The sequence below is a fragment of the Patiria miniata genome, unplaced genomic scaffold (genome assembly GCF_015706575.1).
Source record: "Patiria miniata isolate m_02_andy unplaced genomic scaffold, ASM1570657v1 HiC_scaffold_6, whole genome shotgun sequence".
NCBI lineage: Eukaryota > Metazoa > Echinodermata > Asteroidea > Valvatida > Asterinidae > Patiria > Patiria miniata.
Window position 1 is genome coordinate 20,747,024 of NW_024037073.1, and position 20,504 is coordinate 20,767,527.

General features: G+C 38.6%; 1 protein-coding gene across 3 annotated transcripts; it reads left to right on the plus strand.

Annotated features, from left to right (window-relative positions):
• The first annotated feature begins 1,973 nt into the window (after window positions 1-1,973).
• Window positions 1,974-16,946, plus strand: LOC119742932 (tRNA (uracil-5-)-methyltransferase homolog A-like). 3 transcript variants are annotated; one of them, XM_038219203.1, is made up of 7 exons: window positions 1,974-2,002; window positions 2,809-2,857; window positions 3,286-3,349; window positions 3,609-3,644; window positions 5,729-5,886; window positions 13,410-13,589; window positions 15,202-16,946. In XM_038219203.1, exons 1-6 carry the CDS (start codon window positions 1,977-1,979, stop codon window positions 13,419-13,421), a joined length of 345 nt encoding a protein of 114 aa, XP_038075131.1. In that variant the 5' UTR covers window positions 1,974-1,976; the 3' UTR covers window positions 13,422-13,589; window positions 15,202-16,946. The 3 variants fall into 3 exon arrangements, with proteins under 3 accessions (XP_038075131.1, XP_038075132.1, XP_038075133.1); XM_038219204.1 differs by having other exon boundaries at window positions 15,211-16,946; XM_038219205.1 differs by lacking the exon at window positions 3,609-3,644.
• The last annotated feature ends 3,558 nt before the right edge of the window (window positions 16,947-20,504 follow it).

The window sequence follows — 20,504 nt, forward strand, 5'->3', positions numbered from 1 at the left end:
TGAATGTCAGAGGATTGCGTACTGCAGAGAATCTCTCAGCTGCTATGGTAACCACACAGAAATTAGAAGTAGCGATGAACGTGCATCGGACACTTGATATTGCATTGTTGACCAATAAGTTGGACTCTACATGTATAGGTGAAAACAATGCAAGTATGAAGAAAGTCATAAGGTAGAGGGAGTCAACCACAGCCAGATTGGATAAGTAGATGTTGATGATTGTACGCATGGACTTCACTCGAATGACTGTGAAGAGAAAGACAAAGTTTAAGCAGAGGCCGATTGGTGCAATGATTTCAGCACTTAACCATTTCATTTGATCAGTTCTTTCTCTACTCATGTAATAGTTCTCAAGATGCTTTTCAACTTCAGTTTTCCACCCAGTTGATGGAGTGGGGCTGTTTTGGTAGCAATCACCCATAGTTCATGCACAATGTAGCATTGAGCTCTGTGAGCTACATTTTATTCAGATTCAGCAAAGAATGTTCTTTTCTATTTCAAGATCACTCCAGATGTATATTTACAGGGATTGTAAGACCTTGAGCAAAGTGTAATTGAAACAGAAAGTTTCTTGTTCTTTTCCTTCTTTTTCCCCCAACATTTCTGTCAGATTTTAATGCATGTGACTATCTTGTGGTATCAGTTCCTGTAATCAAAGCAGATGCTTAAAAAAAGTGAAATAGCACTCTGCACTTTTTACAGAGTTTTACAGGTCATAAAAGATCACAGACATAACGTAACGCTGGAATTATCTGTAACTGAATAAAATTAGATGCAGATCAAAAAATGACACAAAATCTTTCAGGTCGTTCACTACGTTTTGCTTACAACATATTTATTTATAACTCACATTTAGAAACTTGACACAAGCTGTAGATTTGGTGTTTGGATAATCAAGAAAGACATTTAAAATGCAGATACAAATAGTCACTGCATCGACAAAGATTTGAAACCATGGAATTCCTACACTCTCTTGCTTGAAATTGAAAGTGTACTTTAAATTCTGCTATCAAATGTTATACTAAGAAAGTACCCATGAACTTTCTTTTTGTTCTTGGCCCAAACTGATGACCAGCTTTGCAAACAGACTGGCTCCCGTCCATACATTATTGATACTAATTGTGGGGGGGGGGGAACCAGCCTACCCAGCAAGAACAGAAATAATGTTTGGCAGCCAATAATTTGGAATTGTAAAGTAATAATTCAATAACTAAACATGAGCTTTTTTGTGTTTGGTGTTTCATTCAAAAGTGAATAACTTTTGTATTGCTTGAAAAATAGCAGATTGGTAAAGAAATCTGTTTTTCGGGATGAAACTCGAAAATAGCACGGAACTTTAAGAAAATTTAGTACTTCATCTGGCATTTGTTGAGCAAAACTGTTATGTGGACAGTTTTCCTTGTTTTTTTTCCTAGAAGGTACAGCATTAAAGGTTGCATGTCTGTGTAGAGTGTGTGTGCGATTCACAGTTTCAGATGATTCTTATTTTATCTGATAAACTGTCTAACTTGAACACATTACCCTCATTGTTTCAAGCTTAAACTTTAATTTGCACATGCACTACCAGAACTATGAACTGTAGTTAGGAGAATGGTTGTATGTAGAAAGATCACAAGTTCCACACACAATCCATTACCCCTTTGGAGATACGGTGGACACAATACGAAGGCGCTATTTGGTCTGGGTCTAGTCTTTTGCATAAGTTACCCAAATATACCCAAATCAAACACCCTTGTATTGTGTCTGCCATATATCGCAAAAGGCTTATAGCAGTTGAGCTATTCACTTTTTCCAAAATTGTTAAGACTCTGAAATACTGAATGTGCTTTTCACATCTTTTTCCAATCTACAGGTTAAACAACATGGTGACTCCACTGTGGAACCAGCCGTATGAGGACCAGCTATCCACCAAACAAACCAACACCAGGGAGTTTCTGAGGGATTTATCCAAGATGCTGCAACGGAACATTGGGGAGATGTCTTCCTGGCTGAAGCAACAAAGGTGAGCTACTCACCAAAGACACGGGATGGTTGTGGGCCAGAATGGAAATGTGATCTTCGTTGACAAAAAACTGTTCCCAGACACAGTTTTCTGTCAAGTGGACTTACATGCACAGCTGCCCTGAAATTTTGTTAAAAGTCCAGAAAATGATGCCTCATTTTTCTTGAGAATCAATTAAAACTCAGCAAAGTTTTAGCCAACTTCTGAAATAAACTTCCTTTCCACACACAAAAGTCCCAAAGATTAAAAGGGGGAGGGGGGGGGAGGTGGTAAAAAAAATGTTTACAAACAAAAAGCAAAAAAATGAACACAAAACCAAAACTTCACAATACATAAGCTGCTCGAATGAGACTTGCATCAACAATCTCCTGCTTCCTAGTGCAGATGTCTCAACTACTTGACCATCAGGCTTGCTGGGGTTGGCTGGCTGGTCCCAATCTGATATAGCAGGTGCCACAATCAATGAGTTTAATTAATTGTTTACGTAGGGGAGTTGTGAATGTGAATACCTGGTTTTGACCTTCACCAATGTAAATTTGAATGCACTGTATATTCAGTGCTGTCTGAGAGCTTACGAGCAAAGATTCTGCCAGCTTGCTTGGGTGGGATGTGAACCCATGACCTCCTGCTTACTAGTGCAGACATCTTAACGACTCAATAACAGAGCTTGCAAAGGTTAGTGGGCCAGTTTGAATCTTGTGCATATATAGCTGTGGTTACCACAAGAAGAAATTCACAAGCCTGTTGGAGTGGGATTCGAACCCACACTCTCATGTTTAATAGTGCACTCTTCATTTCATTGACAGGAAGAGCCACAGTGGGATGGCATGTGAGTTGGAGCCAATTAAGCCATCGGTGAGTAAGCTAGGTGACAAATATTTGTTGATAAAAATATAGATTTTATTTAAATTTATTTGTAGTATTGTGAATGATTCTATGAATTTTAATCTGAATTCATAAATACCTTGCCTCCGGCTCGGGTAATTATCAGCACCCAGACTCTAAGTGGTCTTAAACAGAGTGATAAAAACCTCCGGAGCACACATTTATTCCCTTATGATAGTTCACTTTGGCACATAGTGTTATGTTAGCTTGACTGGTGTGATCTATGAACTCGGGTAGATAGATAGAGTCACCTTACTTGTACTAAATTAATATTTCAACCTGGATTTCTTGTTAGATAAACTATACAGCATGTGAATCTTTTGTGGGGTAAATATTCCTGACATTGGAGATGTCTGATTTGCTCCTTTAATTTTCATTGTTTGTTTGCACACTCACAGCCAGTATTAGAGAGTTATCGCAACAAGTGTGAGTTTACCATCGGCAAGAGTGTAGATGGCATCGGTGAATGAAACTGGCATTTATTTTTATTTATCCAGTCTCTTCATTTTTTGTGTGTATCTACTCCGTTCACAAGTACCCCCTCGCCTGGATATAAAGTGTGCACACATGTACTTAATGCACCTGTTATGAAAGCTGAACAGAAAGTTCCAGGATTTTTTCTCAGTTATTCCCCTAATTTCTTGTCGGGTCTTCATGAAACTTGGCCCTGGATAAATTGTGCAAACGTTTCAGTTTCATGTCTTATTATTTTCATTGACAGATAACACTGTTGGTTTCCGGCTTGGCGCTTACAAAGGTAAGTATTTCCTCTGAAGTTTCCTTTTTGCAAAAGACGTAGATCAGCTTTTATGTTTGATTGGATCGGCTGTCGAGGGGCGTGGCCTATTAGTAGCTAATGCTGATCAATTCCAACCAATCAGAATGCAATACACAGAAAGATTGACAGGTGTACATTTTGTGCATTGTCTAATATGTCTGTCAGGAATTAATTATTGAAAAGAAAGAAACAAGCCACAAAAGACTTAAAACCTTGTCATCCCCTTTGCTGACCAATATGTTGGCTTACTTTTGTGGCATGAATATTGAGGGTATATGTTTGTACTTTTAACATTGACCAGCAAGCTCTTTTACTCAATAGGGATTTTTCAACAATAACATTTGTACAAGCAAGAATTAGGTTTTAAATACAAAATTCAGGAAAATCACTGTTTGTTTAAATGTTGCTAGTGTACACTTTTATTTATTTTATCACTGATCTTGCTTTTACACGCAAATTTGTTTGTCCTATAAAAAGTGTGTGACTTTCAGAAATGTGGGTTGCCCTGCAATTTTTTTTCTCAAATATTACAAGGCATCAGAAAGATGTAAGAGCTGAAACACCGATTTGGTGATAGTACATTTCTGTGTTATTTGTGTTTAGAGTTTTAAATTACACAAGGAAATAGCAGCTTTAATGAACATATAAAAAGCAGCAATTCCTCGGATACTGTGCAAATTAAGATACATCTTGTATGATGCTAACTTTACAACGACATTCATATTTCACAGCATTGATTTTTCAATTACCCAAATTTGAAGTACCCTTGAGTCCATCTAAAAGAAATATTAGAATATTGCTTTGCATTTAAACATCATACAGACACGGAGCTCATAATGTAATACAACAGACTAGTGGTGCTACACAGATTATGTACAATTATAGAGCATGCAAGTCTCGCCAGTTCACATTCACTTTTCATGTGAACATCTTGGTACCAAACACTGACTAGTCTAGCCACAGACTCCCGTCTTTGAATTCACCCAATGAACGGAAGTGGAGGTCAACATTTTTTCAATTTACTATAGTAATCAACTTGCAATATTTTTTGAAGGTGTTGTAAATTGGAATGATTTTTTCTTGCTCAGAACCCATTCTTTGCCCTTGACTGGATAAACCTAGTAAAATCACCTAGGTTTTTGAGGTCAACTTGCACGCTCTATTGACAGAAGTGGAGTACAAATTGCTGACTTTAACTATCAACTACATTTGTTCCAGCTAGTAGCTGTGAAGACACCTTTGATCCATCAGACTTAAATCCCATACTGTACATCTAAAGCCTACAATGGTTTCGTATATATCTGTGGTCTGCAGGGAAAAAAGTCTATTCAATGGATTTCTCCTTGCTAAGGCCAAAAAAAAAAGTCTTCGGTTTCTGGTATGGAGCTTGCCCAAAAAGTGGTGCGGCGACGGGTTTTTTGTTTTGTTTTTTTTTACCTGATTTTTTTTGCTTCAAATGTCTAAACTTAGTGCAAATATATGGGAGTCCAGAGAGGCCACATCAAGCTTATTCTCAACCATAACCCAATCTAAAAACACGTTAAAATTGTGCAGCAGCAGGATTCCAGTCAAACCAGTGAGTTTGGCGGTTTTGAGACATCAGCTTTCATTGAAAAAAAACCTTTTTTCATTTTGCCGACGCGCATGGCTACGGCGACGCGTGCGCATACCAGAAACCGGAGACTTTTTTTTTTCGGCCTAAAGGGTTTTTCAAGAAACTTTGAACAAAAAACCAGCACTTTATTTGGTCTTCAAAAAAAGTTATCCACATTGTGCATCATGTATGCACAAAGATTGGTATACAATCAGATGCTCCTAATGCATAACTTGCCACTTTGTTGATCTGTTACTTAGGCTGTGTCTGAAACGGGCTTCTAGAGCTATGGCTACGGCTATTGTCAGATTGTTCCCATGTAATTGTTATGGGTGAAGACCTAGACAATAGCCATAGACATCTCACTTGCTCATATTAGACTTTAAAAAACCTAAAAAAAAAATACCAATCTAATCTGTTTTCTTCTCTAATTGGAGTTGGTCTTTTAATCTGTCCATTTGTGCATCAGGTCTTGACCCACAAGATAACCATTCCACCAGCACCTCTGACGTACCGGTGACTGGCGATGCCATAAGGGATCCTTATCACTCTCTGAAACAACAGCTTTTTACCTCAGAGATCTTCAAGATTGAGATCCAAAACCTCCCAAGACACTTTGGATTTGCGGTGAGTTTGCTCCCTATTAAATATTGAAGCCTCAAAAACGATAACCTTGCAGTTTGTGCCTTTTTAGGAGTATGTATGTTTTGTGCTCCATGCTTGGGATTTGTCGAAGTCTGTTAATAACAGAATCAAAAGGCTGTAAAATGAATTTCACTAAAACATGAAATATCCTAGCCCTGTGTTTGTATGAAAGTAATGGTCACATTTTACGCACACTTTTTTGCAATGCCTGTGCACATGTTCACAATTGTTCCTAATGTTGCTGTGATGTTGATTTAGGTATTTTACACTAAACAGCTTCGGGATTTTCTGTATAATTTATGAACCTAAAATTGATTGCATTGTACATGTGTAAAAGTTTGTACATTTGAGTATCTCATTGGTTGCTTGCCATGTGCTAATGAACGGAACAGTAACATCAAACTTGATCAAAACACATTTGTTAACATTTTTCCCTAAAACAGCAGTGACACTGAAGTTCCCGCTCATGACATCACTGTATTTCTCATGAATATGCATCTTGGCACCATCATGAAAATATGTAAAAGTCTGAAACATCCAAAGAAATGGAATACAGAGGTGCATTTCCTAAGATAAAAACCTCCAAATCTGTTTCAAAGGCACTTAAAAAAAACTGTTATTTACAGTGAAAAATTTCAGGGTTATCCATATGTTAGTACCAATACATGTATATTTTCACACTGAAAAAAGTAACAAACTTGCTCATTTAAAGGAAGGGTAGATCATTTGTCACTTGTGAATTTTTTTTCGTTTGCAGCAACAAAAGTGCTCAAAATCTAAAAATGGGAGCTTCACAACTAACACGATGAAGTTTTAGCTCTATGAATGCAGTATATTCCAAAATTATATTCTAGGATCTCGGGTTCATATCAAAAGTTGCTGAGTCATGTTTTATATTGCGTCCAAATTCAGCCTCCAGGGACACATTCTCATTCAGTCAATTGCAGCTACGCGATGTCATGCACTGAACTGACATATAATAGCAACCTAGTGCGCGTGTGCGTCGTGTCAACGCTTGCACGCACATATTCATGGATTCACCGAATATACAAACCAACTACGTGAACTAACTTGATGCATCGTTGGAAATAGCTTTCTTTCATTGTTTCCTTCAAAATGACAGCATGCCAGAAAGAATGATTTCACAGGGAGTTTAGTGCCATCAAAACCAAAAGCCTTTTAACAATAATTTTGTCAGTTACTTTTTGTATAGCTGCAAATGATCTACTCTACCTTTAAACACGAACACAAATTTGATTCAGATAACAGTTAAACTATTTGGGATTTGTTAATTTCTGAACCATTTACATACATACATTGCATGAATACCAGCTGTTCCCTTCACTGATAGTTGGTTGCAATCTGCTCTGGGCGGGCCTGCACATTTCTGATGTCATGGTGCGTACATGTATTGGCAATTCGCTAAAGTAAAACACGTTTCAACTCCAGCATAATATGCTGTTAGTGTTTCTCGATGTCAAATCTACTTGGCATTCCAATGAAGAAGATGTATGAAACAGCCTTAAATCTGCTCTACAGTTTAAACACGACAGCAAGTTCAAAAGCACATTGACTCCGCACATTGCTGCCCTTACATGGATAGCTTGCACTCATCAGGTACCAGAGAACATCGTTCTTGACAACTTTCAAACGATTGACTCCCTTCTGGTTCTGGATGTGCATACTGCTGCCCTTGTGCTGATGGCTGGGTGCCAGTCAGCCCAGGACATTGTTCCTGAGTACTTGCAAGTGACTGCTGGCTCTCTGCTGGTTCTGGATGTACACACTGTTCCCCTTGCATGGATGGCTTGCAGTCAGTCAGACTAGAGCATTGTTCCTGATGAGAACTTGCAAGCGCTGGGGTCCCTGCTGGTTCTGCATGTACCTCAACATGCACTTGAACATGCTGCTGACTGTGCATGGATGCCTTGCTGCTGCTTTGCCTGGAACATTGTTCTTGACAACCGTCCAGTGGCTGCTGACTCTCTGTGTGTTGTGCATGCCCTTGTCTTGATGGCTTGCTGCTGCTTGGCCTGGCAGCACAGTGCTCTTGGTCATTTTCTGCCTGTGGAAGCACATGAAGCTCAATCTGCTTCCCTGGCTGCGATGGTCGGCTGGGATTCCGTCTTGGGCAGCAACGACAGCACAGTTTCAGAAATGAGAAAGCCTTGACTACGGCTTCACGAAAGTCAGTGTTTGTGGCACTGTAGACTAAGGAATTAATTGAGCTATTGATCAGTTGCAAAATTATAATGCATGTAGCCAGAATATATACTTTCTCTCCAAGTTCCAGATAGGCAACAATCTGAGAAGTTGAAGTATACTTTGATGCCATTACGAGTACATGTATTGTCATTATTGCAGCTGCAGTGTACAGTGAGTTCAGAATGAAGAAAACAGCAGTGTTGATGATAACCATGCAGAGGACCTTACCTGCTCGCTTGGGACGGTTCGGAAACAGGGCTGATTGCTTGCGCACTTTCAGTACTACATAGATGTACAAAGCAAGAGTTGCTATCAAAGAGGCAAGGTTGATAATGGAAAGAATCCCAAGGTTGACTTTAGTGGAGACAGCGTCTGTTAATGGTAAGAAAATCAGAATCACACCAACAATAATTGTTGGCACCCAGAGTCCTGCTGATATCTTTGCTGCTCGAGATTTAGAGGCTTTTTCTTTGAACGTTATGGGATTGTACACTGCAGAGAATCTCTCAGCTGCTATGGTAACCACAAAGAAATTAGAAGTAGCAAGGAAAGTGTATCGGACACTTGCTATTGCTGTGACCAATAATTTGTACTCTATAGGTGAAAACAGTGCGAATATGAAGTAAGTCATAAGGTTGAGGGAGTCAGCCACAGCCAGATTGGATAAGTAGATGTTGATGATTGTACGCATGGACTTCACTCGAATGACTGTGAAGAGAAAGACAAAGTTTAAGCAGAGGCCGATTGGTGCAATGATTTCAGCACTTAACCATTTCATTTGATTAGCTCTTTCTCCATTCATGTAAAAGTTCTTGAGATGCTTTTCAACTTCGGTTTTCCACCCAGTTGATGGAGTGGAGCTGTTTTGGTAGCCATCACCCATAGTTCATGCACAATGTAGCATTGAGCCCCGTGAGCTATATTTTATTCAGATACAGCAAAGAATGTTCTTTTCTATTTCAAAATCACTCCAGATTTATACTCACAAGGATTGTAAGACCTTGAGCAATATGTGATTGAAACAGAAAGTTTCTTGTTCTTTTCCTTCTTTTCCCCCAAAATTTCTGTCCGATTTTAATGCATGTGACTATCTTGTGGTATCAGTTCCTGTAACAAAAGCAGATGCATGTTAGTCAGTTTCACTACTTGCACTGACATGAAATCTGAGCATTGAATTTGTTTCAGTTTTAATAATTTGCTCCAGATTAAACATGCATATTGTGTACATGTAATTGTTTTTTATGCAAGTCGTCCCTTCACAAGGCATAAATGCCACTCAATGTGAGGGCTACCGCACAAGAAGAAAAGACAGAAAAAAAAGAGGATGATAGAAAATGAAGACAATTAAGTTTAGTGTGTATGAGAGATGCATGTTCACATTGTGTTTATACAGGGTGATTAAAAAAAAAGTGACCCGCACTCAAGATTTTTTTTCTTACTTTAAGCAATCAAATTAGAGACACTGAAGAAATATGTCTTAAAAGAGCATGTTCTTCCACTCATCTGCAAAAAACCCAATCACTAAATTTGATCATGCCATCCACAGTTTTTTGCATGTTTTACTAAAAAAGAACGTTTTACTAAAACTTTTGCATGTTTTACTAAAAAGCATGTTTTACTAAAAAGAACCCGTTTGTGTAGCTGTCCAAGGAATGCGATAATATTGAAAGCTAAATGAGCTAAGTGAGAATTACAGATTACACACAAGTATTCAAATACAAATGAGATTTTAATAATTGAAATCAAGAGAATTTTTACTATCAGGTTGTGTGTTTTGAATATGAGAAGCAAGTTAAAGGGAATGTACATCATTGGCTTTTGCTGTAATTTTCAGAAATGAACTATTTGGGGGGTTAGTATAATAGATCAAATATTGTTGCACTGACATGTTTGACGTTTTGTGTTCGAAAATGCTGGAAAAACCATGAAAAACAAAAATATTCAAGTAGTCTGGTTCCCTGACTCCACTAAAGATAAAATGGATCAAAAATACCGGAAAATTGTAAGGTAAGGGAACCAGTCTAGCTGGCCTGCACCCGTTCATGAACATTGGAACCAATAGCTAGCAAAACAAAATTTAGACTAAAAAAAATTGGTAAATTTGGAGCAGTAATTGAAAAATAGTTAGTTTTTTCCAACGGTGGTCGGCCGACCAGCGTTGGAAATGTATACAAATATACCATTTTCTTGAAAATGGCTTCACACCAGGTGCCATAATTTTACAGGATGCTTTAGCATGTCATTTACCAACATCCTAGTAAGGTATTTCGTAACAACTTGGTAATTTTATTTTTCGATGTTTGCAAATGTTGTATTTTCCCTTTAACTCTCTTTTTTCTTCGAAATATCGATGGTGATTTTGTATTTCTTCCTTTGCAAGTTCTCGTTCATTCATGGAGGTGGGAAAACAATTGATGTTTCATTATCCTCATTGGGAGATGTATTATCAGTTCGCAGCACGGTAATTGATAAGTTGTGGACAGCCAAGTTTTGTGATCGTTTTATTGAAATAGACATGAATTGGGAATAGAGTTTGCAATTTAAGTGAAATTTTCACAGTTAATAGTCAATAAGATGCAGACTTGTATTCGAGTCACGAAACATCGAGTCCAAGTCCGAGACACATTTCTAGAGTCTAAGTCCGAGTCCCGAGTCCTCCAGGTCAAGTCCGAGTCAGAGAGTCACAAAGGTTGAGTCCAAGTCCGAGTCACGAGTCACCTCTTTGTATAAAAAAACGCACATTTTAGGGAATTCAGAGATTCAGAGTCACCTTTGATATAGTATGGAAATACCTACATTTCAGGTGCTGTAAATTTTCATTTTTCCCGACAGCTTTTCTCTAATTTTCTCTGGAAATGAGGAGTTCATGTAGTTATAAACAGTTTTAAAGGCAATTCAGACAAAACTGGTATTGGCCTAACTTTTGCATTTAAAGTTCAGGCATTTCAAATATTCCTTTTAGACTTCTATATACGTGAAAGGTGGCGATTGAAGTTGGACGTAGTGCCGGTTTTCTCCTCTATTTTCTTCCTGCAGAACTTGCATTCTGCACTTGATCTTCCATTGGCATTTCTCTTGAAGTTAAGATATTCAAAATTGACAATTTTTGGAGTGGATGCCATCATGATCGATGTACGTTGCAACTTGCATGTAACGTTACCAAAACTGGCAGATCAGCAGACTATTCATATCGCGTTATCGCGATGCGACAGCAATACGCTTGTGAACGACAGGACGTCTGACAAGAAAAGTCTGGTACCTTACATGTACCCTATCAATCTTGCACCAGTGCAGTATTGCGTGTTGATGGCGGGGTACAAGTTTCAGTACATTGATTTCTATAAGTCAATATATCGGTAACCGGCCAAGGCCACGCACGCACCACATCGAGCGCCCTGTACAGGTATTGCACAGTAAAGAAAACGATCGAATTATATATGTGCGCGTGTGCAGTGCGGTAATTTCCGTCGAGTCACAAGTCAGTTCAAGTCAAAGTCCAAGTCCGTAGCCCCGAGTTCGAGTCGTAAGTCAAAGTGACTCGAGTCCCAGTCCGAGTCATTAAAAATGTGTCTCGAGTCGGACTCGAGTCCGAGTCCGAGTCACGAGTCGTACAAGTCTGATAAGATGTACTTTAGAGTCACGAGTCATACAAGTCTGATAAGATGTACTTTATCCGTGTTTTTCTATTAACATAGAACGAGCCAAATACTTTAAACGTTTATTTTCAAATTCTGTCACTTTCTTTTTGACTCATCCTGTAGTTGGTTCAACCAGTCACATGGGAATAAACTTGATGAATACATCCTGAAAATGCCTTTGGGGATAATGACAGTATATGGATGTGATTGGACGGAGTAGCAGGTAGTTGGTAGTTGGTTTCAGTTGTTCACTCAAAACATCTTTAAGCAGCAAAAAAAAGAGGACATTTTCTTTTCTATCAATCCTTGTTGTCTTTTTCCCCCAAATGATTTGTGTTCTTCCCCTGGATGTTGATTTATTTACCCATACAACAATTCTGTGCTTCCCTTCTGTTTGATATTCTATTTGATCAAATTATTTATGAAAGTTTTTATTCACAAATCACAATTTGATTTCCGTTCATCAGTTGCCTTTTTTTTCTTTCCTGGGCAAATGTTGGTTGTCATCTGATCAGAGTTTCTTCTTCACTTTCTGGGGTTGTTGTCATTTGAAATCAGTCTCTGCCTTGCCTGACGATCAAGTTGATGTTGTCATATTCTCAGTTTTGTTGATTGAACATCTTTGCAAGACAATTTGCAAGGGCTAACTACTTGATCTAACTACGTGGTGGCATGGTTTAGTAAAAGTTTGCAGTACCACCATGTAGAAGTCTGTTTTGGGAAGATGTGTGGTTCTTTTCAGAACCACACATCTTCCCAAAATAGACTCTGCATGCCTACATGGTGTTACTGCAAACTGCAAACCTTCACTAGAACACTGTCTTCCACAAATGTGACAATTGGGAAGGGGAAAGTGTGTTTGTCCATTTTTGTTTGGGGGGGGGATATAATCCCCAACCCCTTTTCTTCCCCTGACATCCCCCCCCCCCCCGCCCCTGATTCTATGTAAATATTTCGATGCTAATCATACTTGTATTGATGATATTTCAATGATAGATATAAAGTGTTTGAGGACCTACGTGGATCTGTTTGGGCCTACAACTACGTCCATTCACTGAGCGGATTCGGGATTACCCATCGAGGACTCGAAAAGATAGGAGAGAACAAGGCCAGTTTCTTCGGTAAAATTATCCAGTCAGGTAAGACAAACATCTGTGAAGACTCATTGCATTGGTCTGCATCTCAATTCTATATGGATAGTTGTGAAATTCGAAATTGTGAATTAGAAAGTAGGAATCAACTGTATTCGATTTCATCCATATAATATTGATCTTCTTTTTCATATATGTATTTTTTTTGTTGCCCTTCCGTGAAGTAGTTTACAAACACTGTACACATTGAGTTTTGTCCGAGGGTTTGCAAGAAAAAAAATCAACAAGCTTACTTCTGGTTGGACACGAACCCACAACCTTCTGCTTCCTAGTGCAGACACATTAACCACTCGACCACTGAGCTTGCTGTGGCAAGCTGGCCGTTTGGAGTCTGATGAAGCAGCGCTTAACCCAACTTTGTTTGTGTAGGAGGTCATTAGTTCGAGTCCCACCTAAGCCTTCGGACAACACTAAGTGCACAGTGTTTACAAAATATGTCTGCGAAGGGCAAACAAAAATCAAATATAAAAAAGGCTAATTTACATCTCATAATTTTTTTTTTCCTGCCCAGGTTCCCATCTGAAGTCCATCCAGATGATCCTTAATAAGACAGCAGACGGTACAGGCATCAACTCCAACACCCTAGCCTTACAGATGAAGGGCCATCCTGAGCTGAGGGACTAGCTTCATGTCGTCACCTCTTGGGGGCCTTTGCCTGTCTACCCTGGGGTGGTCAACTCAGAATTACCTGGTAGGTACAGTGGACTCTGTGACCAAGTACCAGTGTTGCAGTCGAGTTACCAACGTCGAGTCCGAGTCCGAGTCCAAGTCTCGAGTCACAAGCCTCGAGTCTGAGTCACAAGTCACTTGTTCTTAGTTGTTCACCAAACTAATCGTTTTTTAAAATTATTTTTTAATCCTCCATTCTGTCTTTTAAGTAAATCCTAGTGTATATAGTTGTGGTTGTACATGTTGTTTAGAGCCAAAATGTGTTTTCCTTTTAATTCCCATTCCTAAAAAATCTTCCTCCAACCCTTCCCTCCATGTTTTATCATCCAAACAGTATTCCTCAATGATCCTTTCCCATCCCTACGTTAGGTTTTTACTTTTGATGAAATTACTTGACTCGAGTCGCGAGTCATCAAGTTCGAGGAGTCATGGTCAAGTCCGAGTCATTTTCCAATGTGACTAGAGTCGTACTCAAGTCCGAGTCCTAGACTTGAGTCCTACAACACTGCCCAGTAATCCCTCTTAAGAAAAAGTTTAGGTGGAACTCTTGAACGCATCGTCGCCCAACACCTTGTGCTGATGTTAAGATATTTGATGATCATAGTGCAGTGTTCATATAGCACTCTTATACAACACTCTCAGATTGCTCACACTTATTACCCCTGTTCATCAGGCCATGAGAACACTTTCCTGCTATAAGCTCGAGATCAGCCCTATGTGGTCAACACCCCCCCCCCCACATGTACTCAATGGAGGCAATTGTAGTAATGTATCTTACCCAAGAACACCAGCACCGTGTCCCCTGTCAAGATTGACTCAACATAACATCGTGCATGAGTCAAACACAGGAACCTTTTGACCACAGGACTCTGTATGCTGAATAAAACTCTAATCAAATAACCGTAACAAATGACGTATAAACACTGTATGAGTGTGTTACCTCCTAAGTGAAAGTTGGAGAAAAAAAATGTTGGCGAGGGGCAAAACCCAACTTGATTTACATAACCCCAACTTAAAATTCCATCTTATGAATAGTTAATGCTATACCTGCTGCTATGTACATCAGATTCGAACCAACCAACTGATTCCCTTAGCTCAGTGGTTGAGTGGTAAGACATCTGCACTAGAAAGTAGGAGGTCTTGGGTTCGAGTCCCACCCGAGTGATTTTTTTCCAACTTTCACTCGGGAGGTAACACACTGACCGTTTATACCAACCGTTTATACGTCGGTGAAGGGCAAAACCTAATTTGATTTACATCACCCCGACGCAAAATTCCATCTTATGGATACTGAATAAAATGAGTGATACACATGTACATACTTTGCGTAAAGATATTTGTTGTGTGGAAGAGGAAAGTACCTTAGACAGTCAGACTACCGTTTAAACAGAAGATCTGACCTGACACGTGTACATGAGGACATACAAGGGCCTCATGATTCTGATATTTAGTACGCTTGTAGATATTTAAATAATGTTGAACCCTGCATCATAGGTCAATCTGACAATCTACGCGTTTGCCAGTATCAGACTTTAAACGGCCTGCAAGAACCTGCCGTTTTGAGTCTGCGTTTAGATTAATCACCATTTTTCTCGTCTCATGTTGAATATTCTTTGGTCTTTTTTTTCTCATAGGATCTCAAGACATCTATCAGCAGGCATCTTCTCAACATGCATCTCGACCCCAAATGGCAAGCTCAACTGAACCAATACATGGTGTCCAAATTTGTGCCGGTTACACTGGATCAGTACAAAGGATTGTTAAAAAATAAACAAACAAATGTTCCAATAAACCAAAAAGGGAAACCGACGATTAGTGCATTATGAAATATATTGCATTATTATAATATAACAATTGTAACAAAATAACAAGACAGTGTTATATTTAAAAAAATTATGATTAATTCATTGTTGAAATCAGTACTCTTAAAATGGAACTTGTCATGATGCAATTTTGTGCTCTAAATTAATAATGCAATATACATATTTTATTATGTAAACATGTTTTTTTATATATATTTTACTGAAACCACAGAGACTAGTTGTCAATGTACAAGCTATTGTCACATCTTACTGTGTGCAATGAGTTCGTTAGCAGGGCTCAAATTTTGTGTGAAAATTTTGTGGACAACAGTACCTGAAAGTATTGTTTACTGGACCAATGTACATTCACAGATAAAATTGAAACACTGTTAACTCAAAGCCATGTGCATCATTTGCAATGACCTGGAGAAGCATTGATTTAATGACAAAAACTCTGCTCAAAGTCAAGATAGGAGTGGTACCAAATACTCTTTGAAAATATTCCAGCTGAAATTGTTTCGTGTGGATGAAAACTGAGGTGGTGTTGAAAGAGGGTGTCCACGGCACATTATGCATTAGCAATGGAATCCAGTTTCAAGACACCCCAAAAAAGTGAATGTATTTCCTCGGTTTTCTTAAAACGTATACTATCCAATCAGCCTTCAACAGGTTAAATGTCATGCACCCTGCTTCAGACTTTTAGCAATTTTGTTGCTTCAAACGATAGTAAAGGCACAAGAAGCAAACAATCATATGTACCTTTTAAGAAAGTTGCAGTCATTAGGATTATACAAGAAGTGTATTTCATTGCTTCTGATGGTAAATGGGAAACATCAAATGTGAACATTTTTAATAGTCAAATGACTCTTGCATGTGTAGGATTAGTCATGATCATGATAATCTGAGACCAGATTTGGACAGCACATGCAATCATGAAAGGCATGTATTCATCTGAGTGCAATGTGTAATTAGAAAACATCAAGATGAATTTGTATTCCCTTTGTTTTAAGTTGCCAAATCTTCCAAAGAATTTATATACAATTTAGAAGTGTTTTTGTCATTTCGTATAACCTTCGCGAGTGAAATACATTGGAACATCAAAACAATGTGTGTTACAGTGAAGTGCAAATTTGCCTTGTTGAGATTATTTATGCAAATGCGATAAGGTTTTCTGTCATGGATGTTGGTATGAACGTAGATGATGTGGATATGATTCACCTACTTTAATGTACATGTAGTTGTGTTTGTCATTTATAATACATGTACACCATATAGTTATTAAACTTATCAGAATTTTTGTGCTGTAAATTTTGGATTTTTGTGACTTGGTTTAAATATCAACAGTCACTTCTTTCATATTTCAAAAAACTATATTTCCAATGGCAAATTATTAAAGTAGATGCGGTGTTTGAAATGAATCAGACTTTCTATTCTATAAATGTTCTAGTTTTCTGGCAACGTGATGTTAGAAATGAACTCTTTTGAACTTTTAATAAAATTGTATTTTCAATGGCAAATTTTATATTAAATACATGTACATGTAGATCTGAGCCAATTTACTTGTTTCAGTCAAATTATTCTGTGTGAAAGATTGACCATTTTTTCCTCTTGCTTATGTCATTGTGTCACGCTTAATTTCTTGTTTACAGAATCCCAATGTTTTCAAGTAGATATCATGGCTGATGGAAAGTACTCAAGAAAAATAATCAAATCCAAATTTAAAATATCTTGAAAAATTTAAGTATCTTCCTTTTCTTGTACATATATTCAATGGGGAGTGCCCAGGGGAGTGCCGATAAAAGCCTACAATCGTGCACACTACATTACCTAATAGTGTACAGGGGCGGATCCAGGAATTTCGCGGGGGGGGGGGTTGTTACATCAGCCAAAAAATCCGATGTAAACAGAGACCGTTCGAATGTAACATCACCTTAATTCTAACATTTGCTACCGTCTTTTTGTACGGAATTCCTTTTTTTTAATGGGGGGGGGGGTCTCAACAAACGTTTGGGTGCTCCCTGCCCCCCCCCCCCCCCCCCCCCACACTGGTGGAACCACATCTGAGGGTGAGTTCCCTCAAATGACTCGGCCCATTTCGGTTCTGTAGGCCACATTTCTTGCGTTTACCACAATTTGGTAAAAAAATAATGGACCCAGGATATTATACATATACTTAAACACAAAAACATACATACATAATCTTTACACCGTTCTAAAGGAACTTTGTTCTACTTTTTTTCATTTTGAGGTAGCATTTTTGGTATCAGGGGTCAATCTCTCTGGGGGTAATCTTGCCACCAAGTCTATGTTAAAAAGTTTCTACCGGTAACTTTAACAGCGCCCTCTAAACAAATCTTTGAGAGTGGTGTTTTTGAAATTTCGGACTAGCTTCGGACTCGGTGTCGTAATCATTTCCACAACTAATTACATGTCCGATACAAGCAAGTCATAACATTTGGGCTGTCAACAACAAGAAATGTTCAAAGCAAAACAAAGACCGATACCAGTATATCCCGAAAGTGACAAAATAACATCGCTAGAAGTCAAAGCTAAATCTTTCAAACGAAACCAATGTTTACGAAAATTCCCAAGGTATGACGTATTGCCCACGTGAGGGCGCATACAGGTGGTGTTGTTTTGTGACACTGACAGGTGCAAAATGAATGATTGCAATTCACACGTGGTGGTTTGTTGTCATGTCAGTGCTGCATGCACATGTCACAATGAAAAGACCCTGCACTCAAGCCCGTCTCGCAAGTGTCGTCGCCATGTTGGGTCACTTTCTCCGGATGTTTTCATGGTTGTTTCTCTGCTAATTTGTGAGGTACTTGGTTCAGTGCGTCTGCCGTCAACTCGATTTTCTTAACCCCTGAAAAACTGCAAGAAGTTCATGGCCTGGTCGTGAGTATTTAACAGGGACAGAATCGTATTACCAAGGTTGCGATCATGGCGATGTGCATTCACAAAGCGCGGGGTTTGCAATCGAATCAACGTACAATTTTCCGTAAACCGTAGATCTAAAATTTTCACATAATCCTATTTAAACATTTTGGATTTGAGCATGTTAAGGAAGTGACAGTTAAGCTAGTGGTTTCTCACGTTCGTCATGTGCATTTTCCCATGTTGAATAACTTGAAGTGTTCAACATATTTAATTGGCCTGATCGAAGATCAATCTGATAATTGACAATTATTATGTACCAAAAACAGGGCTGATGGCTTTCAGGGACTTCATTCATCCTTGCAACATATCTCTCTCTCTGTTATTTTAGTCTCTATTGTATTGGAGTGGTGATGTGAAGTAGTTTTCTACAGGAAATAATTAATGCTGGGTTCCTTTATTTTCAATAGGACCCAAAGAAATATTGATTGTGAAAAGAATGCAAAAGTCATATCCGTCACACCTTTTGTGACGGAAATGACAATTATTATATTACTTGGCTTTTGGAGGTATAATTACCTTTTCAAGTTGTTTACATTACAAATTATGGCAGTAGGTACATATTGAGAAATACACGGGGACATGCATTTTGAGGGGGTTTTGAGGGAGTATTGTAAAGAATGAGCATCTTGTCCATTATGTTAAAGAGTTTTTAACACTGCACATAATAGGAGTCGTGTTAATTTCACTGCTCAAAAATCTTATTTTCATTCTATATTTTTTCGAATTATAGTGCCTTAAAGTGTCGGGACATGAAAGTAGACACTTGATACTGAAGAATGACCCATAGGCCCCTTTTAATAAAAACTTGCTGGGAGTGTACATGCGGGAAGAAATTCATGATAAACTATCTCCAGCATTTAGGATAGAGATAAACCCACGAATGATTCTAGCGTAAGGTTGATGCATTGGCAGTTGTACTGTTTAACTATGTTCACTATAGGGTGTCAGTGGGTACATTTAATTTTTTGAAAAGAAGCTGAAACAATTAGAAGCAGTAGGTGAAAATTAACAAAAATCCACTTTGAAAAAAGATGTATATCATAAATTTAATTTAGCTACTTAAACTGTGCCTATTAATTTACTTGTGCTTTTAACAAATTCAATAAATATATAAAATCTGATATCAAAAAGTATTTTTGTCCTCTGCAGGCTGAGTGTAAACATTAAACTGAAATCCACAGGCAAAAGGGGAACTATGTATTGGTGGAGTGAGGAAATTATGGATGTGACATTTACACATTTAAACATTTAAAATAATAAACAAAATTCTAAATCGTATTTTTCCAAAAGTTTTAACAAAACTCAAATTTTAAAAACAGGAACCTATTTTCCGCTATCTTCCTTTGAGTTGAGCATGCATAACAAAAATAATCCAAACCTATTCAATTTGCTAAAAGCTAAGGAGAACTGCAGTACTAGATTACTTTCAGGCTACGTGCTCATCTTTTTATTGTTTTCAATGACAGCCCTCTTTTTATTATGTTACTCATTTATTATTTGTTGTGTCGATCATGTTGGTCTGCACAATGGGCAGTCGTCAGTCTTTGTGAAAGGGCTCAACATTGAGATGGTTCTTTAAATGTTTGCTAAACATTTACAAAATGAAACGTCACATCCTTAGAAGACATTGGAGGAGGAGGTCTAAGAAATTGGAGGAGGAAGGCAATTGGAGGTCTGTGGATGTTTGAGCTACTACGTACATGTAGAGGGTAACAGATGTCTCTGATGGTGATGCTGAAGTTTTGCAGAGCTATCGTCTGTTTGCTGACCTTCATTGCTAGACGGACAGAGCATGGATGTAGCTGCTTGATACTCATGATGATGGTGTCCCTTTTGGTGAGTGCTGGGTGTTCACTGATTTCCTGTAATTCTCCCCATCTGCCATGTGCTCTGTGTTTGTGCTGTCTGGCGTTGAGTTCTCTTGCTGGTGTACCCAGTGTACACCTTCTGCATTCGCAGGGGATGCATCAGGTTCGGTCTTGGAGGCTTGCTTGTCCTGTGGGCTATTGTGGATCTTGTGGGTGTGGAAAGCCCGGATACCTTTGTCATTTAGGAAGTACTGGATGTGATGAGAACTGCCTGTGTTGGGCTGTGTAATAGGCGGGGTGAGCCTAGTGGGTTCGACCTTGGGTGTAGGGGACCCTTTGGTAGGTGAAAGACTTTGGATCTTGCGTCTTGACTGGATGAGCCTT

Excerpts from the sequence above, each read along its gene's own strand:
- LOC119742932 (XM_038219203.1), top strand. The coding sequence starts at position 1,977 with ATGTCTTCCTGGCTGAAGCAACAAAG. Across the intron at positions 2,003-2,808 it reads TCCTGGCTGAAGCAACAAAG|GAAGAGCCACAGTGGGATGG; the intron begins GTGAGCTACTCA and ends TTTCATTGACAG. Across the intron at positions 2,858-3,285 it reads TGGAGCCAATTAAGCCATCG|CCAGTATTAGAGAGTTATCG; the intron begins GTGAGTAAGCTA and ends GCACACTCACAG.